Below are 20,492 nucleotides of genomic sequence, written 5' to 3' on the forward strand. Positions count from 1 at the left end.
GAAAAGAAAGGAGAAAAGAAAAAAGAAAGAAAAGAAAAGAAGAAAACAAAACAAAACAGGGCAAGGCACGGTGGCTCACTCCAGTAATCTCAATACTTCCGAAGGCTGAGAGTGGAGGATCTCTTGAGGCCAAGAGTTCGCAACCAACTTGCGCGACATAGGGAGACCACGTCTCTATTTTGGAAAAAAAAAAAAAACAAAAAACAGTAAGTTGTGCAAAGGGGAAGAAGAGGGGGGATGCATGGGGAGGCATGGAGGATTCAAGGGGAGGATGGCCTGGAATGAGGCCCAACCAAAAGGGAGCAGAAGTCGGCAACACAGATACCTAGCTTTTTCTCCAGGACTGCTCCTAGTCTCAGCATCTGAGGCCTGAGGAGGAGTGGGGACTTCTTTACTCTTTCCCTCTAGAGCAGAGGGTCTGGAAGGATAGAAAATTCAATCTAGGGCTGGGTGAGGTGGCTCATGCCTGTAATCCCAGCAATTTGGGAGGCTGTGGTGGGCGGATCACCTGAGGTCAGGAGTTCCAGACCAGCCCGGCCAACATGGCAAAATCCCATCTCTAAATACAAAAATTAGCCGGGCATGGTGGAGCATGCCTGTAATCTCAGTTACTCAGGGGGCTGAGGCAGGAGAATCGCTCGAAGCTTGGAGGTGGAGGTTGCAGTGATCCGAGATCACACCACTGCACTCCAGCCTGGGCAACAGAGCAAGACTTCATCTCAAAAAAAGAAAGAAGAAAAAGAAAATTCAGTCCGGTCTTGGGTTTGGGGTCAGTGCCTGTTCTCTCCTCCCTAACCTTCACCCTTCCTCCTTAGGAAGGATGGGCAGGTCCCATCTTCTCCCCTTCCCCACTTCCCCAGGACAGCGACCAACAGAGGGCGGCAGGGTAGTGCTGGACCCGCTCGTCCGCAGAACCGAATTCTGCTGAATACCCAGTGGGCAGATTAAGTTCGGGACATGGGGACCAGCAAGGCCGGGACGGGAAAGACGAGTTTTCTGTGTTTTTTAAGCGGAGTCTCGCTTTGTCGCCCAGGCTGGAGTGCAATGGCATGATCTCGACTCACTGCAACCTCCGCCTCTTGGGTTCAAGCGATTATCCTGCCTCAGTCTCCCGAGGAGCTGGGACTATGAGATCACAGGTGCCTGCCACCGCGCCCGGCTAATTTTTGTATTTTTAGTAGAGACGGGGTTTCACCGTATTAGCCAGGATGGTCTCGACCTCCTGACCTCGTGATCCTCCCACCTCGGCCTCCCAAAGTGCTGGGATTACAGGCGCCAGCCACCGCGCCCGACCTGGAGTTTTATTTTTTTTAAGTATCACTTGGTATTTCAAGAGCGCACCGCGGGCACAGCCCAGCTACCCCGCTCACGGCCCCCGCGCCGCCCTCACTGAGCTGGGCGGGCAGCGCTGCAGGCGTAACCACTTGGGGCTTCTGACCCGGGAGCCAGGCGCTGGGTTGAGTGCGGGGCCGACGCCTCCTCTGCTGGATGGGGAACCCGCCCGCCGGCGAGGAGCGGTCGCGGCCAGCGGCTTCCGCCGACTGGGAGGCCCGCGGCCCGGCCGGACGGACTTGGAACCTGGAGGCGACCAGGCGCGACCCCCTAAAGGACTACAGGTGCGGCTTTTCTGGCCATCGCCCTGTTCCCGCGGGCGACTCCACTCGGCACGCGCGGCGGGGAGGCTCGGCGGCCGGACGCAAAGCTGCGGGCTCGTGGGACGGCCACCCCTCCACGAAACCGCCAGTGGGCGGGCCCAGGCCGCCGATCGACCGCCCTGGCTTCCGGTTCCGATGACAGTGGCGCCGGAAGTCGGGGCCGGGGCTGCGGGGCGAGGTGAGAGCGCGCGGGCTTGGGGCCGGCAGGTGCGGGCCGAGGGCGGGCACGGCGGCCGGCAGAGCTGAGGCGCGCGGCGGGGAAAGCTCGGCCGGCCTCCCGGGTCCCAGCCTTCTCCGGATTCCCTGCTATCCACGACTAAGCCCCGGACAGTCTGCCCTTGGGCTTGTTCTCTTCTCAGTTATCGGCCCCGGGCCGGGAGCTGGAGTCCCAGACTCAGGTCCCGGCCCAGCCCCCGAAGAGCCGCCTCAGCCGGGGGAGTAGCTCGGACTCAAACGTCCCGTCCTCGTGCGACCGCGCTGGGTCGGAGGTGAGCAGGTGCGCACCAGGCTCGGCAGGGCTTTGGGGCAGGGTCTTTGGAAGGATGACTAGGAGTTTCCTGTCGCTTGCATGTTAATGCGGGTCAAACTCCCAGTAGGCGCTGCTGTCCAGGGAAAATGATGGGCTTTTTCCTCCCTCCAGTTTTGGTTAATGAGAAAAGAAAGAAACTTCAAGTAGGGCTGTGTGGTAAAAAAAAAAAAAAAAAAAAAAATGGAAGAGGGCGATATGACAGGGTAACTGGTGTGAGGGTGGGGCAGAGGGGTCAGCATTAGATACTGTGGTCTAGCAGAGCGGCTCTGAAGACGTGACATTTGCGTTGAGACCCAAATTAGGAGGAGGGTATGGGAAGATATGGGGAGAGAGTGGTCCAGGCAGCGGGAACAACCAGTGCGAAGGCCCCGGGGCAGAAATCGACTGGGAGTATCGTCAGGGAACAGAAAGAAAGCTAGTGTGGCTGGAGTATGGTAAGAAAGGGAAAGAGTGGTAGGAGATGAGGTCGGAGAGTCGGGGTTTCCTCACGTAGAGCTTGTAGGTCTTAGAAAGGAATGTGGAGTTTTTTCTAAGTACAGTGGAAATCTTTTGGTTTTAAGAAGAGGAGTGACATGTAGGGTAGAGAATAGATGGAGATGGCGGCTGCAAAAGTCTAAGAATTGGCTGGGCACGGTGGTTCTCGCCTGTAATTCCAGCCCTTTGGGAGGCTGAGGCTGGCAGATGGCTTGAGATCAGCACTTCAAGACCAACCTGGCCAACATGGTGAAACCCTGTCTCTCCAAAAAATTAGGCCTGGTGCAGTGGCTCACGCTTGTAACCCCAACACTTTGGAAGGCCGAGGCGGGAGGATCACTTGAGGCCAGGAGTTCAAGACCAGCCTGGCCAACGTGGTGAAACCCCATCTCTACTAAAAATACAAAAAACAGGTCTGGTGGCAGGTGCCTGTAATTCCAGCTACTTAGGAGACTGAGGCAGGAGAATAGCTTGAAACTGGGAAGCGAAGGTTGCCATGAGCCAAGATCATGCCACGAGACTCCATCTCAAAAACAAACAACAAAAAAATTAGCCAGGTGTGGTGGGGAGAGAGGGAAGAATAGGGACAAAAGGAAATACATAAATAAATACAAAGGAGAAAAGGCCCTGCATGGACCAATTAAATGTGTCATAAACTCAGGAGTGTTCATGGGGGGATTACATGGTGCACTTGTAGTGCCAGCTTCTTGGGGTGGGGGGCTGAGGTGAGAGGATCACTTGAGCCCAGGAGGTCGAGGCTGCAGCGAGCCCTGATTGTACCACAGCACTCTGGCCTGGGCAACAGATTGAGACCCTGTCTCTCTCTCTCTTTTTTTTTTATTTTTTATTTTTTATTTTTTATTTTTTTATTTTTTTATTTTTTATTTTTTTTGAGACGGAGTCTCACTCTGTCCCCCTTGCTGGAGTGCAGTGGCCGGATCTCAGCTCACTGCAAGCTCCGCCTCCCGGGTTCACGCCATTCTCCTGCCTCAGCCTCTCGAGTAGCTGGGACTACAGGCGCCCGCCACCTCGCCCGGCTAGTTTTTTTGTATTTTTTAGTAGAGACGGGGTTTCACTGTGTTAGTCAGGATGGTCTCGATCTCCTGACCTCGTGATCCACCCGTCTTGGCCTCCCAAAGTGCTGGGATTACAGGCTTGAGCCACCGCGCCCGGCCTTTTTTCTTAATTTTTAAGCAACCCTAGTAACTGAAGAGACCCTGCCTCAAAAAAAAAAAAAGCATTAAGAATTGAGTCAATGGAGGTTGTCTAATCTTTGTCAGGCAAAAGGAACCTTTGTGATTTGCTCAAACTTCTTTTCTCCCTGCACAGGAGCCCCTTGTTTCAGGATGCCAAATACTCCAGGATAAACCTCCATGCATGCCATCATGGAGATTTAATATTTCACTCATGTCTCTTTCTACCCACTCCTACACGTTTGAGCTCAGGCTGTCTAGGGCGAAGTTACGAAATGGATGTGTCATTTAATCAGCAAATGTGTTGTTGTTGTTGTTGTTTTTGAGACGGAATTTTTGCTCTTGTTGCCCAGGCTGGAGTGCAATGATGTGGTCTTGGCTCCCTGCAACCTCCACCTCCTGGTTCAAGCTATTGTCCTGCCTCAGCCACCTGAGTAGCTGGGATTACAAGCGCGCGCCACCACACCTGGGTAATTTTTGTATTTTTAGTAGAAACGAGGTTTCACCATGTTGCTCAGGCTGGTCTCAAACTCTTGACCTCAGGTGAGCCACCTGCCTCAGCCTCCCAAAGTGCTGGAATTACAAGTGTGAGCCACTGCACCCGGCCAATCAACAAATTTTATTTTTTTTTTGAGATGGAGTCTCGCACTCTCTTCCAGGCTGGAGTGCAGTGGCGTGATCTCGGCTCACTGCAAGCTCTGCCTCCAGGGTTCACGCCATTCTCCTGCTCCATCCAGCCTCCCGAGTAGCTGGGACTACAGGCGCCCACCACCTCGCCCGGCTAATTTTTTGTATTTTTTTAGTAGAGATGGGGTTTCACTGTGTTAGCCAGGATGGTCTCGATCTCCTGACCTCATGATCTGCCCGCCTTGGCATCCCAAAGTGTTGGGATTACAGGTGTGAGCCACCGCGCCCAGCCCCAATCAACAAATGTTTACTGAGCATCTGCCATGGACCAGGCCCTGGTCTGGGCACCGAGCGGGAGAATGGACAAGACTGCACTCCAGCCATTGAGCAGCTCACAGACCAATGGGGGAGGCCGACGTGGACAGGCCGTTACTGTGCTGCAGTGGTTGAGGACTCAGATGGGTGTGGTATGGCCACTCCTGCCAGGTTATGAAGCAGAAAAAGAGGCAGGGAGATTTCACTGAGGGCTCAAGGGAGGTGATAATTTAACTACAGCTTACGTACTCTATACAAAGAAGTGCAGAGGGCGCTCTAAAAATAGGAACAACTTGTGCAAAGGAAGCAAATATGTAATTGCAAAGGGCTTATATGTCAACCATGGCAGTGTTGGGCACAAGGTAACAGGATCTGGTGTGTGTTTCGGAGGGTCATCCTGGTGGATAATTTCTGTATATGTGAGACCTTGGGGAGGAAGGCTTAGGACCCGTGGACATGAAATTTCAATCATCAGTACTTCTGTTAATCATGAAGTTTGTCAAAGACAAACACAATTCCTTGTGCCTGGTGCAGATGACTGACTATGATTCAGGCGGAGTGGCTTGCTCTGGACAGACTGAATTAACTTCCTGGATTTTTTGGAAAGAATACCCGCAAACAGTTCTGTTTTCTCAGTTCACTTATTTTATTTTTAAAAATTTGGCCAGGTGATTTGGCTCACACGTGTAAATCCCAGCGCTTTGGGAGGCCAAGGCAGGTGGATCACTTGAGGCTAGGAGTTTGAGACCAGCCTGGCCCAAATGGCGAAACCCCGTCTTTACTAAAAATACAAAAATGAAAAAAAAAAAAAAAAATGAGCCAGGTGTGGTGGTGCACCTGTAATCCCAGCTACTTGGGAAACCAAGGCATGAGAATTGCTTGAACCTGGGAGGTGGAGGTTGCCAGTGAGCCAAGATAGTGCCACTGTACTCCAGCCTGGGCAACAGAGCAAGACTGTCTCCAAATAACACAAACAAAAAAAGTACTGAGTTAATCACACTCCTCAGGGTGACACTTACTGGTCCATGCAGGGCCTTTTTCTCCTTTGTATTTATATTCCCTTTTGTCCCTATTCTTCCCCCATCTTCTCACCACAGGAAACCGTTCTGATGTGTTTGGTGTATATCTTCTTTTTTTTTTTTTTGAGACAGGGTCTCACTCTGTTGCTCAGGCTGGAGTGCAGTGGCATAATCATGACTCACTGCAGCCTTGATGTCCCGGGCTCAAGCAATCCTCCCTCCCACCTCAGCCTTCTGAGTAGCTGGGACCACAGGCATGTGCCACCATGCCCAGGTAAATCTGCCATGTTGCCCAAGCTAGTCTCGAACTCCTGAGCTTAGCAGTCTGCCTGCCTTGACCTCCCAAAATGCTGAGATTACAGATGCGAGCCACTGCTCCTGGCCTATATGCATGCATATATATATATATATATATAAAATTTTTTTTTTTTTTTTTTTTTGAGACGGCGTCCTGCTCTGTCTCCCAGGCTGGAGTGCAGTGGTGCAATCTCGGCTCACTGCAAGCTCCGCCTCCCCAGTTCACATCACTCTCCTGCCTCAGCCTCCCGAGTAGCGGGGACTACAGGAGCCCGCCACCACACCCGGCTAATTTTTTGTATTTTTTTAGTAGAGACGGAGTTTCACCGTGTTAGCCAGGATGGTCTCGATCTCCTGACCTCGTGATCCTCCCGTTTCAACCTCCCAAAGTGCTGGGATTACAGACGTGAGCCACCATGCCCGGCCGCATATATTTTTAATTTACATAAATGGATTCTGCCTAGACCTCATTTTTTTCCACCTCAGTGCCATGTGTGGATCTTACTGATGTTGCTCTGGGTATATTTGGGACGCACTTTCTAAATGTTCCACAGGTTTCCATAGATGCATCCCCCACATTTTACTTACTTGATTCCTCTAGTGATGAGGTCCCTAGATTGTTTCCTACTTCTTGCCACAATGCAATCCTGTACCATCTCCTTCCTCAACTTTGTAAATACAATTTTATTGCTTCTCATAAAGGCAATTTTATTGCCTTTTGGCTAAGATCAAGTGTAGTAAATACAATTTCAAGATGCTGATTTGAGCTTGCCTTTGATAAGCCTGGTAGCTCTTGGGGTCTGACAGGCCAGATTGTTTGACCTTCATGAGGTCCTGGCTTTTTTGAGCCATGTTTATTTTTGATAAATATATCAAAATGTTTGATATGTTTATTTTTGAAAAATTGTGATTCTAGTTCCCAGACACTCTTGGCCAACATTCTAGTGTCCTGCCGTCTTCCCTAGTTGATCATTCTCATGAGCTCTGTGGTTAATTTTCTGTTTCTCATCTTCATTAATGGTTGCTGTACACTCATTCCAACACAGATATTTGCTGCTTTCCTTTCCTGGTGAAACAGTGGCCTGTGAAGCTGGTCCTGGGAGTGCCTGTGATGTGAAGTACTTAGAGAAGGACTCCCAGGTCAGAGCCAGACTGTCTGGCTTCAGTTCCCAGCTCCTCCACTTCCCAGATGCCTGACCTTGGGCAACTGATTTAATCTTTGTGTCTCATTTTCTCGTCTGCAAAGTGGGTCTAATCATCGTACCTACCTCATAGTGTTTCCATGAGCATTAGGTAAACGAATTAATGTATGCAGTCATTAGAGCAGTGCCTGGCACAGAACAGGCTCCTATTTGGAATGTCAGCTGTTAACAATAGCAATAATAATAATTACATCATTTCAGATAGGAGACCCTGTTATATTTTGCCATAATGGATCACATCCAGTTGCAGGATGTTTGTACAGAGGGGATGGGGGGGGTGGCTTAGCTTCTGGACTCCGTGACTATAGATTCCAGTGTAATAGCATTCGCTGTAAGGAAAGAGGGAATAAACACAGCCCCCAAGGCCCTGGGTGCCATTTCACTATCACTTGTTCCCTGTCAGGTTGGGTGACAGTGGCTACAGATGGGCCAAGGTGCTGAGGCCGGGACTCATGCTGGTGGGAATGAGTGAAGAGAGCCTGTGAAACTGGGAAGATCTTGGTGGTCACCTTGGACATAAGATTCTCTTTCTCTTTCTGATGTTCCTCTGTACCCTTCTAGAGAATGGGCATCGGGCTAGATTTGAATCTTTCAGAGGGAAATGTGACAGAACCCTCTCATTTCTTTTTTTTTTTTTTCTTTTTTTTTTTTGAGACGGAGTCTCGCTCTGTCGCCCAGGCTGGAGTGCAGTGGCGCGATCTCGGCTCACTGCAAGCTCCGCCTCCCGGGTTCACGCCATTCTCCTGCCTCAGCCTCCCGAGTAGCTGGGACTACAGGCGCCCGCCACCACGCCCGGCTAGTTTTTTGTATTTTTTAGTAGAGACGGGGTTTCACCATGTTAGCCAGGATGGTCTCGATCTCCTGACCTCATGATCCGCCCGTCTCGGCCTCCCAAAGTGCTGGGATTACAGGCTTGAGCCACCGCGCCCGGCCAGAACCCTCTCATTTCAAATCTCATAGATGGAAGGATGGGGAAGGAAATCAGCTGTGTCACAGACATTCTGAGATTTGCCCACATGTTCAGTGTCAAAGGCTGCTCTGAAATGGAAAGGAGCAGTGGCCCAGGGTAGAAAGGACAAGGAAGCCCCAGTGGTAGGGAGAGGAGACAGGACAAGAAAAGTCAACTTTCTTTCAATGGTCTAATGAGGAGGGAAGCTGGTATTGCAGCAAGAGAGGTTCTGGTCTGGTTGGGGAGGCAGGCCCAGTGACCAAAACTGAAATAGAAGGGTGCAAAGTGAGAGTAGAGGGAGCTAGGTGGTCACAGGCTAGAGACAGCTGCTGAAGATGCTGACGTCTGAGCTAACTCAGAAGTGATGGGCCAGCCTCTCAAGTAGTCGAGGAGGTAAGGGTGATGGAGAGCAGGCCAGGTGAGGAAGCAGCATGTACCAGGGCACGGGGCTATGAGAGAGCAAGGGTTCTGTGCCTGTCCTCAGGTGCGCAGCGGGTGAGGGTGAGGCAGGGGTGGTAGGCAAGCCCGTCAGGCCGGCATGGTTGGCAGTTATTCCCCAAGCTGTGTTTCCAAATATCAGCCACTCAAGGACGGCTTTTATGGCTTATGTTACTGTAGTACATGGAAAAGCAGTTCCTTTAACTGTAAGAATGTGGCCATAATGACTCTACGAAAACACATGGGCCAGGCATGGTGGCTCATGCCTATAATCCCGGCACTTTGAGAGGCCAAGGCAGAAAGATTGTTTGAGCCCCAGGAGTTGGAGACCAACCGGGGCAACACAGGGAGACCCCGTCTCTACAAAAAAAAATTTTTAATTAGACAGGTGTGGAAGCACATTCCTGTGGTCCCAGCTAGTCAGGAGGCTAAAGTGGGAGAATCCCTTGGGCCTGGGGGGTCAAGGTTGCCATGAGCTGAGATAGTGCCACTGCACTCTAGCCAGGGCAACAGAACAAGAGCCTGTCTCAAAAAAAGAAAATACATACGTGTAATATGATGTTATGCAGTATGTGGATTTCTAGTTAGATAGTATTGCCAGCTAAGGGCTCTGTGAGGCCTGCTGTCTATTCTGATTTAAAAGGGAATGAACAAAGATTAAGGCATGAAAAGAGTTGAAAATGGAATAATTTTCTCATCATGATTCAGAAAAACCCCGTCCTCACACCAGCCTGCATCCTCCACTGGAGTGAGGAGATGGGATGTTACATGCTTACCAAAACCTATGTTTTGGTAAGCAGGGAACATTGATACATGATGTGGGAATGGTGAGAGGGATCTGAAGAGGTGGTCTGAGCACCCTGCCTGCCATGCCACCGTGGCCCAAATGGGGCCTGACCCAGCTGACCCTTCCCAGGCTGAGGCCACCATGGAGCAGTGTGCGTGCGTGGAGAGAGAACTGGACAAGGTCCTGCAGAAGTTCCTGACCTACGGGCAGCACTGCGAGCAGAGCCTGGAGGAGCTGCTGCACTACGTGGGCCAGCTGCGGGCTGAGCTGGCCAGTGCAGGTGGGTGGCCACCCTTGCAAGTGCCCTGCGACAGCCTCCCTGAGGACATGGGAGACCCGAAGCTACTGAGTGACAGGGTTCCGGAAGGAAGATGATGAGGATATTGGTACCAGCATCTCTAGGCCTCCTTGAAACCGGGTAATGACAGTCTCTGAACTATTTCAAAAAGCCCAACAGAAATGATTAATTTACCTGAGATGATTCCCATTTACATTTTGTTTTCAACTTACTTTTCTATTTTTAACTTTTTTCTTTTCATTATATATATATATATATATATATATATATATATATTTTTTTTTTTTTTTTTTTTTTTTTTTTTTTTTTTTGTGGAGACAATGTCTATGTTGCCTAGGCTGGTCTTGAACTCCTAGGGGCTCAAGTGATCCTCCTGCCTCAGCCTCCCTAAGTGCTGGGATTATATGCGTGAGCCACCATGCCTGGCCTATTTTTAGCTTTTAAGATTTTAAAGATAATTTTAAATTTAGAGACCAGTTCCAAGAATAGTATAAAGAACTGATATATACCCTTTACTTGGATTCACCACCTGCTCATATGTTGCCATATTTGCCGTTATCATTACTTTTTAACCATTTGAAACTAAGTTGTAGATAACATAGCCCCAAGCCTTCAGTGTGTATTTCCTAAAATCAAGGGCATTCTCTTGCATAAAAACAGCATACTTATTGAACCCAGAAATTGCCAGGCGCAGTGGCTCATGCCTGTAATCCCAGCACTTCGGGAGCCCAAGGCGGACAGATCACCTGAGGTCAGGAGTTTAAGACCAGCCTGGCCGACATGGCAAAACCCCTTCTCTACTAAAAGTACAAAACTTAGCTGGGCATGGTGGTGGGCTGCAGTGAGCAGAGGTCACGCCACTGCACTCCAACCTGGCCAACAGAGCGAGACTCCATCTCAAAAAAACAAAATAAATAAATAAATAAATCCAAGAAATGAAACATTGATATAATATTGCCTAGTAACTATACTTCACATTTCTTTCTTTTTTTTTTTTTTTGAGATGGAGTCTCACTGTTGCTCAGGCTGGAGCGCAGTGGTGTGATCTCACCTCAGCTGCAACCTCCACCTCCCGGGTTCAAGCGATTCTCGGCCTCAGCTTCCCGAGTAGCTGGGATTAAAGGCGCATGCCACCACCTGCAGCTAATTTTTGTATTTTTTAGTACAGACGGGGTTTTGACATGTTGGCTAGGCTGGTCTTGAACTCCTGACCTCAAGTGATCTGCCTGCCTCAGTCTCCCAAAGTGCTAGGATTACAGGTGTGAGCCACCACACCCAGCCAATGTAGTTCACATTTCAATTTTGCCATTGTTCCAGGAATTTTTTTTTTTTTTTTTTTTTTGGAAACAGAGTTTTGCTCTCATTGCCCAGGCTGGAGGGCAATGGTGCAATCTTTGCTCACTGCAACCTCTGCCTCCCAGGTTCAAGGGATTCTCCTGCTTCAGCCTCCCAAGTTGCTGGGATTACAGGCCTGTACCACCATGCCTGGCTAATTTTTTTTTTTTTTTGTATTTTTAGTAGAGATGGGGTTTTGCCACGTTGGCCAGGCTGGTCTCAAACTCCTGACCTCAGGTGATCCACCTGCCTTGGCCTCCCAAAGTGCTGGGATTACAGCTGTGAGCCACCATGCCTGGCTGTCCCAGGAATTTTCATAAAGCATTTTGATTTCCAGTCCAGGAACCAATCCAAGATCACACACTTCATTTCGTTTCTCCTGTCTAATCTTTAGTTTTTTTAATCTGGGACATTTCTTCTGTCTTCCTTTATCTTTCATGACATTGGTATTTTTGAAGCATTAAAGCCAATTTTGCAGAACATGTCTCAATTTGGAGTTGTCTGATGTTTTCTCATTACTTAGGTTTTGCATTTTTGCCAGGAGTACTTCAGAAGTGATTTGTTTCTCAGTGCATCACATTGGAAGACACAAGATGTTGGTTTATTGCATTATTGCTGTTGTTCACTTTTATTTTGGAGACAGGGTCTCACTTTGTTGCCCGTGCTGGAGTGCAGTGGCATGATCTTGGCTCACTGCAGCCTTGACCTCCTGGGCTCAAGTGATCCTACCACCTCAGCCTCAGGAGTAGCTGGGACCACAGCAATACACTACCACGCCCAGCTAATTTTTTTTTATTGTAGAGATGGGGTCTCCCAGGGTGGTATTGAACTCCTGGGTTCAAGTGATCCTCCTGTGTAGCCTCCCAAAGTGCTGGGATTATGATCCACTGCACCTGGCCTCATCTTCACTTTGATCACTTAGTTAAGATGGTATCTGCTAAGTTTTTCCACTGTAAAGTTCCTAATTTTTCTTTGTAATCACTAAGTAGTTTGTGGGCTGTAATCCTAGCACTTTGGGAGGCTGAGGCGGGCAGATCACTCGAGCCCAGGAGGTCAAGACCAGCCTGGTCAACATGGCAAAACCAATTAGCCAGGCATGGTGGCACATGCCTGTAGTCCCAGCTACTTGGGAGGCTGAGGCATGAGAATCGCTTGAACCCAGGAGGCAGAGGTTGCAGTGAGCCAAGATTGCACCACCGCACTCCAGCATGGGTGACAGAACGAGACTGTCTCAAAAAAAAAAAAAAAACACACAACTAGTGGTATGTGGGATACCCTATAAATTTTGATACCCTATAGGGTATTTTGATACCCTATAAATGTCCTGCTCTTTACCAAATTTCAGCCTCTACTCGTTTTACTATCCATTAATGATTGTTGTGTGAATTATTACTAAGCTGTCTGCAACATGGTGATTTTTCCTGCTTTGTCATTCTTTATACATTTATTAGTTGGCATTCAACTGTAAAGCTTTCCCTTCTCCTTTCATTATTATCACTTTACACTCATATTCTTATTGTATTCAATAGGTTATAATCCATTACGGTTATTTAATGTAATGTTCAAATTGTCTTAGGTCTGACCAGCGGGAGTCCCTGGTTCCTATGTCTTTTTTAAAAACTGAGCTACAATTCACTTACCATTAAACTCACTCTTTTAAAGTACAACTCTGGCCGGGTGCAGTGGCTCATGCCTGTAATCGCAGCACTTTGGGAGGCTAAGGCAGGTGGATCACCTGAGGTCAGGAGTTTGAGACCAGCCTGGCCAACATGATGAAACCCTGTCTCTACTAAAAATACAAAAATTAGCTGGGTGTGGTGTCGCATACCTGTAATCCCAGCTACTCGAGAGGCTGAGGCAGGAGAATCTCTTGAACTCGAGAGGTAGAGGTTGCAGTGAGCCAAGATTGCGCCAAGGCTGGACTGCACTCCAGCCTGAACGACAGAGCAAGACTCTGTATCCAAATAAATAAATAAAGTACAACTCTGGATGGGCATGGTGGCTCATGTCTGTAGTCCCGGCACTTTGGGAAGCTGAGGCAGGTAGATCACTTGAGTCCAGGAGTTCGAGACCAGTCTGGGTAACATGGTAACTCCGTCTACCAAAAATACAAGTATTAGCCAGTCTCATAACCCGGTCTTAAAATAAATAAATACATACATACATAGATGAAAATTTAAAAAATAAAGTACAACTCAGTGGTTTTCAGCATATTTACAGAATTGTACAATCTTCACCACTATCTAATTTCAGAACATTTTCATCACCCCCAGAAGAAACCTAACCCATTAACTATCTCTCCATTCCTCCCTCTCCCTAGCCTCTGGCAACCACTAATCTCTTTTTTGTCTCTATAGATCTGCCTATTTTGGACAGTTCATATAAAAGGAATCATATCACATGTAGCCTTTTGTGTCTGGCTTCTTTGATTAATGTGACCTTTTCAAGGCTTATCTATGTTGTAGCCTGTATCAGCACTTCGTTCCTTTCTATGGCTGAATGACAGTCCATTGTATGGATGTGCCATATTCTTCCACTGATTGATGGACATTTGGGTTGTTTCCACCTTTGGGCTATTATAAATATCACTGCTATGAATATTCACTTACAAGTGTTTGTGTGGACATATGTTTTTATTTATTTTGGTGTATACTTAGGAGTGGAATTGCTGGATCCTATGGTAACTCTATGTTTAACTTCACAGTTAAACAGAACCCTATGCATGCTGTAGTGCGTGAGTTAAAATAAACACTTGGCCCATAGTAAGTGCCAAATCATTTTCATTTCACTATAATTTTACAGATGAGGAAATGAAGGCTTCCAGAGGTGAACTGGCTTTTCCCATTTGACCAGTTCCAAGTCAGACAGTTAAAAAGTGGCAGGAGCTGGAAGAGAAGCTAGTTCTTTCACCCTGGCATTTAGGGCTGCCTCCTGGGCCACGGGGCTGGCATTTAGAACAGAGGAGGCAGAGCTAAGGTCTGCTGCCAAGGCAGGTGCCCCAGTCTGCCTCCTCTGTGTCCTTATTCCACTTCCTCTGCAGCCCTCCAGGGGACCCCTCTCTCAGCCACCCTCTCTCTGGTGATGTCACAATGCTGCCGGAAGATCAAAGATACGGTGCAGAAACTGGCTTCGGACCATAAGGACATTCACAGCAGTGTATCCCGAGTGGGCAAAGCCATTGACAGGGTGAGCACATGGCTGGCTCCAGGCCTGGGCTGGGAGTACCCTGAAGCTGGGATGTACAAGGACTCGAAGGAGAGCCAGCAAGAGTGCCCACATCACCAGGCCCTGTCTCTCCTCCTTTGTCAGAACTTCGACTCTGAGATCTGTGGTGTTGTGTCAGATGCGGTGTGGGACGCGCGGGAACAGCAGCAGCAGATCCTGCAGATGGCCATCGTGGAACACCTGTACCAGCAGGGCATGCTCAGCGTGGCCGAGGAGCTGTGCCAGGTACAGCCGGGCCGGGCAGGTGCTGACAACCTGCCTGCTCTGCCTTTCACCTGCTAGTTTTCAGTATATGAAGTCCCTGCCATTCTTCAATTCCGTTTATTTCCTAAAGGAAATCAGCGCCTCTGCCAGAAGTAGAAGGTAGCTTTAAAAACGTGTATGATGAAAAGAGAAGTTACTCATTTCTAGTTAGAGTTGGTTGCCAGCCAGGGTTCAGAGCTGAGGCCTCATATCCCTTTATTGAAAAGGGAGATGGATGAGTGAAATGACAAAGTAGTACTTGTTAGGTGTTAAAGACACACTGGTGGTAAAAGTAAAGATTTTCCCTACTGTACTAGGAGGATTTAAGAGGAATAATTTTCTCGCCATGCAACTCCGTGTGTAGCCTGGGGACTGTCTCCACTGCTACGGTTGTAGGGTGGGGTTTGCAGTCCGCACTCTGGAGGTCAGCATGTCTACTCAGCCTCCCCAGGATCGAGATGGGAACAAGAGAGGCCCAAGTGGCTGGCACGAGACCAAGCTCCTCAAGCAAAGCCCAGCTCTCTCTGGCCTGTCTTTGGCGGGTGAGCTTTTATTATGTGCACAGCAGAGAACTTTGGAAACACCATCTTGCAGTGGTGGGATCTCTTCTCTCTCTCCTTGTAGGAATCAACGCTGAACGTGGACTTGGATTTCAAGCAGCCTTTCCTAGAGTTGAATCGAATCCTAGAAGCCCTGCACGAACAAGACCTCGGTCCTGCGCTGGAGTAAGGAGGCCCTTGGGTGGGCCAGCAGCACTCTGCTCTCCGACCTCTCAGGGCACAGGGCTTGACTGCGGTCTTCAGTTCACCCAGATGTACTTGACTTGCCTCCAGCCCTGTCTCAAGAGCCTCACACAGGCTTTTGGGGCCCTCCTCTCAGGTCCTGGCTCTCAGGTCCTAGCCCCCACCAGCTCTACACTAAACTGGCCCCTTTCTTCCCAGATGGGCCGTCTCCCACAGGCAGCGCCTGCTGGAACTCAACAGCTCCCTGGAGTTCAAGCTGCACCGACTGCACTTCATCCGCCTCCTGGCAGGAGGCCCGGAGAAGCAGCTGGAGGCCCTCAGCTATGCTCGGCACTTCCAGCCCTTTGCCCAGCTGCACCAGCGGGGTGAGTGCCCAGGGGGCTGGGGTTGTGCTGCCTGGCCTGACACATGTCTGGATATGGTGGGTTACATCAGGCTCCAGTCCCTGCGCCCATGCAGATGCCTCTCCCCAACTAGAAACTTCTCTGACCCCTCATTGTGTCCGGGATGAACTCTAGGCTCCTCCTCTCTCACATCTGCCATACCTTTAGTTTTTTTTTTTTTTTTTTTTTTTGAGATGGAGTTTCGCTCTTATTGCCCAGGCTGGAGTGCAATGGCGCAATCTTGGCACACCGCAACCTCTGCCTCCCAGGTTCAAGCAATTCTGCCTCAGCCTCCCGAGTAGCTGGGATTACAGGCATGCACCACCACACCTGGCTAATTTTGTATTTTTAGTAGAGGCGGGGTTTCTCCATGTTGAGGCTGGTCTTGAACTCCTGACCTCAGGTGATCCGCCCGCCTTGGCCTCCCAAAGTGCTGGGATTACAGGCATGGGCCACTGCGCCCGGCCGTACCTTTAGTTTATAGCTTCAGCGCAGACCACCCAGGGTCCTCGTGCCTGCTGTGCGCCACACCACACTCAGAGCCCCACCTGTTATGCCTTGTGTGCTTCCCTGACATGGTTGGCCTATGGAAAAGTCCTTTTAAAAAAAAAAGGCGGGGCGCGGTGGCTCACACCTGTGATCCCAGCACTTTGGGAGGCTGAGGTGGGCGGATTACGAGGTCAGGAGATCAGGACCATCCTGGCTAACACGGTGATACCCCGTAGCTACTAAAAATATAAAAAAAGCCGGGCGTTGTGGCAGACGCCTGTAGTCTCAGCTACTGAAGCAGGAGAATGGCATGAAGCCGGGAGGCGGAACTTGCAGGGAGCCGAGATCGCGCTACTGCACTCCAGCCTGTGCAACAGAGTGAGACTCCATCTCAAAAGAAAAAAAAAGAAACTTGTCTGGGCGCGATGGCTCATGCCTGTAATCACAGCACTTAGGGAGGCCAAAGCAAGGGGCGAATCACTTGAGCTGGAGACCAGCCTTGGCAACATGGCGAAGCCCTGCCCCTGCTCCCATCTCTACAAAAAGGAAAATGAAAAAGACTCAATTGAGCACTCTTCCTGTCATGCTAGAATTTCCAGACCTGGAATCTGAGTCTCACCTATGCTTACGTGTAGTAACCTGTACTAACCTGTTTTTTTAGTTCCACTTATATTTATTAAATTTTATCTCAAAATAAATATGTAAACCAAGCCATGATTTTATTTATTATTTATGAGACAAAGTCTCACTCTGTTGCCCAGGCTGGAGTGCAGTGGCGTGATCCCGGCTCACTGCAACCTCCATCTCCCGGGTTCAAGCGATTCTCCTGCCTCAGCCTCCTGAGTAGCTGGGATTACAAATGCCTGACTCTGGCCGGCACAGTGGCTCACTCCTGTAATCCCAGCACTTTGGGAGGCCAAGGTGGGTGGATCATGAGGTCAAGAGATCAAGACCATCCTGGCCAACATGGTGAAACCCCATCTCTACTAAAAATACAAAAAATTAGCCAGGTGTGGTGGCGGGCGCCTGTAGTCCCAGCTCTTCAGGAGGCTGAGGCAGGGGAATCACTTGAACCTGGGAGGCGGAGGTAGCAGTGAGCTGAGATTGCGCCACTGCACTCCAGCACTCCAGCCCTCCAATCTGGCAACAGAGCAAGACTCCGTCTCAAAAAAAAAAAAAACCAAAAAAACAAGTGCCTGACACCACGTCCGGCTAATTTTTATATTTTTTAGTAGAGACGGGGTTTCACCATGTTGGCCAGGCTGGTCTCAAACTCCTGGCTTCATGTGATCCACCCACCTCGGCCTCCCAAAGTGCTGGAATTATAGGCATGAGCCACCACGCCCGGCCCCAAGCCATGATTTAAGTTTTAGCTACATACTGCTGCCTCTTGAAAGCTCTTAACCTGGGGTTACTCTAAATGGAGATTAGTGTGGAGACACCAGTGCCAACCTGAGGACTTATTTGATCCTTGATGCAGTTGGGGAGGAAAGAGAACTGGAAAAGAACTGTCCTCCTTCCCGATTCCACGTAGGTAACGCCTGTTCTTGTCCCGCAGAAGCAGCCTGGACTCCACCTCCCCAGTGGGTTTTACAGTCCCATTTGCCCGAGGGCATTTTCATCCCTGCTCAGTGTGCTTGGGGGCTTGGGAGCCGCTGGGCTCCGTATATGGTGCTGCACAGTCCTGCCGCCCGCTTGGGGTGGACCCAGAGCCCTGCACCCCCTAAGCTGCACCCCCTGGTTGCCTTGTAGAGATCCAGGTGATGATGGGCAGTCTGGTGTACCTGCGGCTGGGCTTGGAGAAGTCACCCTACTGCCACCTGCTGGACAACAGCCACTGGGCAGAGATCTGTGAGACCTTTACCCGGGACGCCTGTTCCCTGCTGGGGCTTTCTGTGGAGTCCCCCCTTAGCGTCAGGTACAACCTAGCCCTGTGAGGACAGCACAAGTGGGAGGGTGGAGAGGGAATCATCATTTTGCCAAGGCCCTGCCATGTGCCAGGAACAGTGCTCGGTGCTTTCAGAGACTGAAACTGGCTTTCTTAGTCATTCTTCAGGAGAGGAATTACCTGATTTTACAGTTAAACTGAGACTAGGAAGAGTTATGGCCCGAGGTCACCATGAGGTCAGTGGCATGGTCACGGTTCCCATTTTGTAAGGTCTCCTGAATGAGGTCCCTGCCTCTCTTGCACCTCACCCTGGATCACTGCAAGATGTTCCCAGCTAGCCCACGCCCCTCTGCAGCCTGCCTTCCTCATGACCTCATGTCTTCAATACCACTTGCCTTCAGGGGAGATGTGAGTGGTTGAGTAACATGTATTCAACACTGCTGCTCAGACACCTCCCTCACAGCTCAGCAACCCTGGGAGGGACAGCCACTGTTACCCTCATTCTACAGTTGGAAGAAATGGAGAGTCAAGATGTGCACTCACTTGCCCAAGGCCTCACAGGGAATAAGAGGCACTTGGACCTGACCCCAGAACCACACACTCCACCACAGTGGACAGTTGTTACTGTGTATTTAGACCGTTTATGGAGTCTGAATACAGCAGCTCAATATAGTGGACTGATTCCACGCTCATCTAATTTGTGACCGTGGATTTAGGTTACAGAATGTTATTTCCCAGCAAGAACAACATCAGCACCTTAGGATGGTTGTGTCGTGCAGGATTACCCTGTGCATTGTAGGGTATTTAGCATCTGAGGTTCCAGCCAGTAGGCTCCCTTCCCCATGCAGTTGTCATGAGAACGGAACCCCAGCCTCCACTTGTTAGGCGGCCTAGTTGGTAGCCACCATTATAAAGATGTATTATGACTACACAGCAGGGTGCATCCTATAGGCAGGCTGGGGGCCTTTGGAACTGCTCACTGTCCCCTAGTCACACCAAGGACTTTTCAGTCATTAGAATGAGCAGATATCTGCCCCTAGAGCTATAGGAAGTCTTCCCTGTAGATGCTCAAATTTTGGGGTGCATTAGAATGAGTCTCTAGAGTCAGACACACATAAGCACATATGTGGCACCTTACAAACAATGTGAGGGATCTTTGAGGACCACGCACCATTTTGGAGCCCGGTCTCGAGGTCCATGCTGACGCGCGGCGTGCTGGCCCTGTTGCCTGTCTGCTGTGGTCTGAGCCACTCGAGCCTCTGTTCCTTGTCTGCAGCTTTGCCTCTGGCTGTGTGGCACTGCCCGTGTTGATGAACATCAAGGCTGTGATTGAGCAAAGGCAGTGCACTGGGGTCTGGAGTCACAAGGACGAGTTACCGGTGAGGCCTGGCCCGGGGAATCGTGGGCAAGAGGCACTGGGGAGGACAGGAAGTGGAACTCACCTCCTTTGCTGCCCTTCCCAGATTGAGATTGAACTAGGCATGAAGTGCTGGTACCACTCCGTGTTCGCTTGCCCCATCCTCCGCCAGCAGACGTCAGATTCCAACCCTCCCATCAAGCTCATCTGTGGCCATGTTATCTCCCGAGATGCACTCAATAAGCTCATTAATGGAGGAAAGTAAGTTCCCTGTGCTCTACTCCACCTTGGCTTGGCTCTCCTACTGGCCACCCCTGAAACGTTCTTGGTTCTCCTCCCTTTACAGGCTGAAGTGTCCCTACTGTCCCATGGAGCAGAACCCGGCAGATGGGAAACGCATCATATTCTGATTCCTACCTGGAAGGAATGTTGTTGAAAGGAGTTTTCACCTGTGAGCCTTGGTCTGTCTCAGGAGGGTGGTTAGCGCCAGTGGACTGTGGCTGGTTTCAGAGCACCTGGCTGAGGAGTTCCGCTGAGGGGAGGGCTGGAGCAGCCCTTTGGCAGAGACTGAGGAGGGAGATGGACCAGCCCACACCTGGCAGCTGGCTCCATGGCATAAGGAAAGGGAGATGCTGGCCTCTGTGCTCCTGCCGTCTCTCCCTGTTTTTATTTGCCCTTGACTTGGTAGCGGCCGACAGTGGCAAGGCACTTGGTCTTCAGCAGTAGACCTCCTTCTACCCCTGCCCTCAGCCGAGTCTCTTGCTGCCATGCCAGTGCTATGTCCACCCTTGCCCCTCGGCCCAAGGGTGTCCAGCGGTGGCCCACCTCTTCCTCCCACTGTACAGCCTCAACAGTATGTACCATCTCCCACTGTAAATAGTCCCAGTTAGAATGGAACGCCGTGGTTTTATAACTTTGAACAAATCTATTCGCTGCCCTTCTCATTTCTCCTGGCCAACCTTTAGCCTCACAGACAAATGATGACCACATGTCTACCACACACAGGTACTGGGCGCGGCCTGGTGGCCGCCGCACACAGAACCGTG

At 50.0% G+C, this 20,492-nt stretch overlaps 1 protein-coding gene across 19 annotated transcripts; it reads left to right on the forward strand.

The window, feature by feature from the left end:
• Positions 1–1,792: 1,792 nt before the first annotated feature.
• RMND5B (required for meiotic nuclear division 5 homolog B) lies at positions 1,793–20,370 on the forward strand. Of its 19 annotated transcripts, none has more exons than XM_078003926.1 (13): positions 1,793–1,833; positions 2,015–2,151; positions 2,936–3,215; positions 4,205–4,321; positions 9,615–9,765; positions 14,159–14,304; positions 14,428–14,568; positions 15,211–15,311; positions 15,528–15,694; positions 17,954–18,119; positions 19,366–19,468; positions 19,553–19,707; positions 19,793–20,370. In XM_078003926.1, exons 5-13 carry the CDS (start codon positions 9,627–9,629, stop codon positions 19,854–19,856), a joined length of 1,182 nt encoding a protein of 393 aa, XP_077860052.1. In that variant the 5' UTR covers positions 1,793–1,833; positions 2,015–2,151; positions 2,936–3,215; positions 4,205–4,321; positions 9,615–9,626; the 3' UTR covers positions 19,857–20,370.
• Positions 20,371–20,492: the final 122 nt, after the last annotated feature.

The sequence above is a fragment of the Macaca mulatta genome, chromosome 6, assembly GCF_049350105.2.
Source record: "Macaca mulatta isolate MMU2019108-1 chromosome 6, T2T-MMU8v2.0, whole genome shotgun sequence".
NCBI lineage: Eukaryota > Metazoa > Chordata > Mammalia > Primates > Cercopithecidae > Macaca > Macaca mulatta.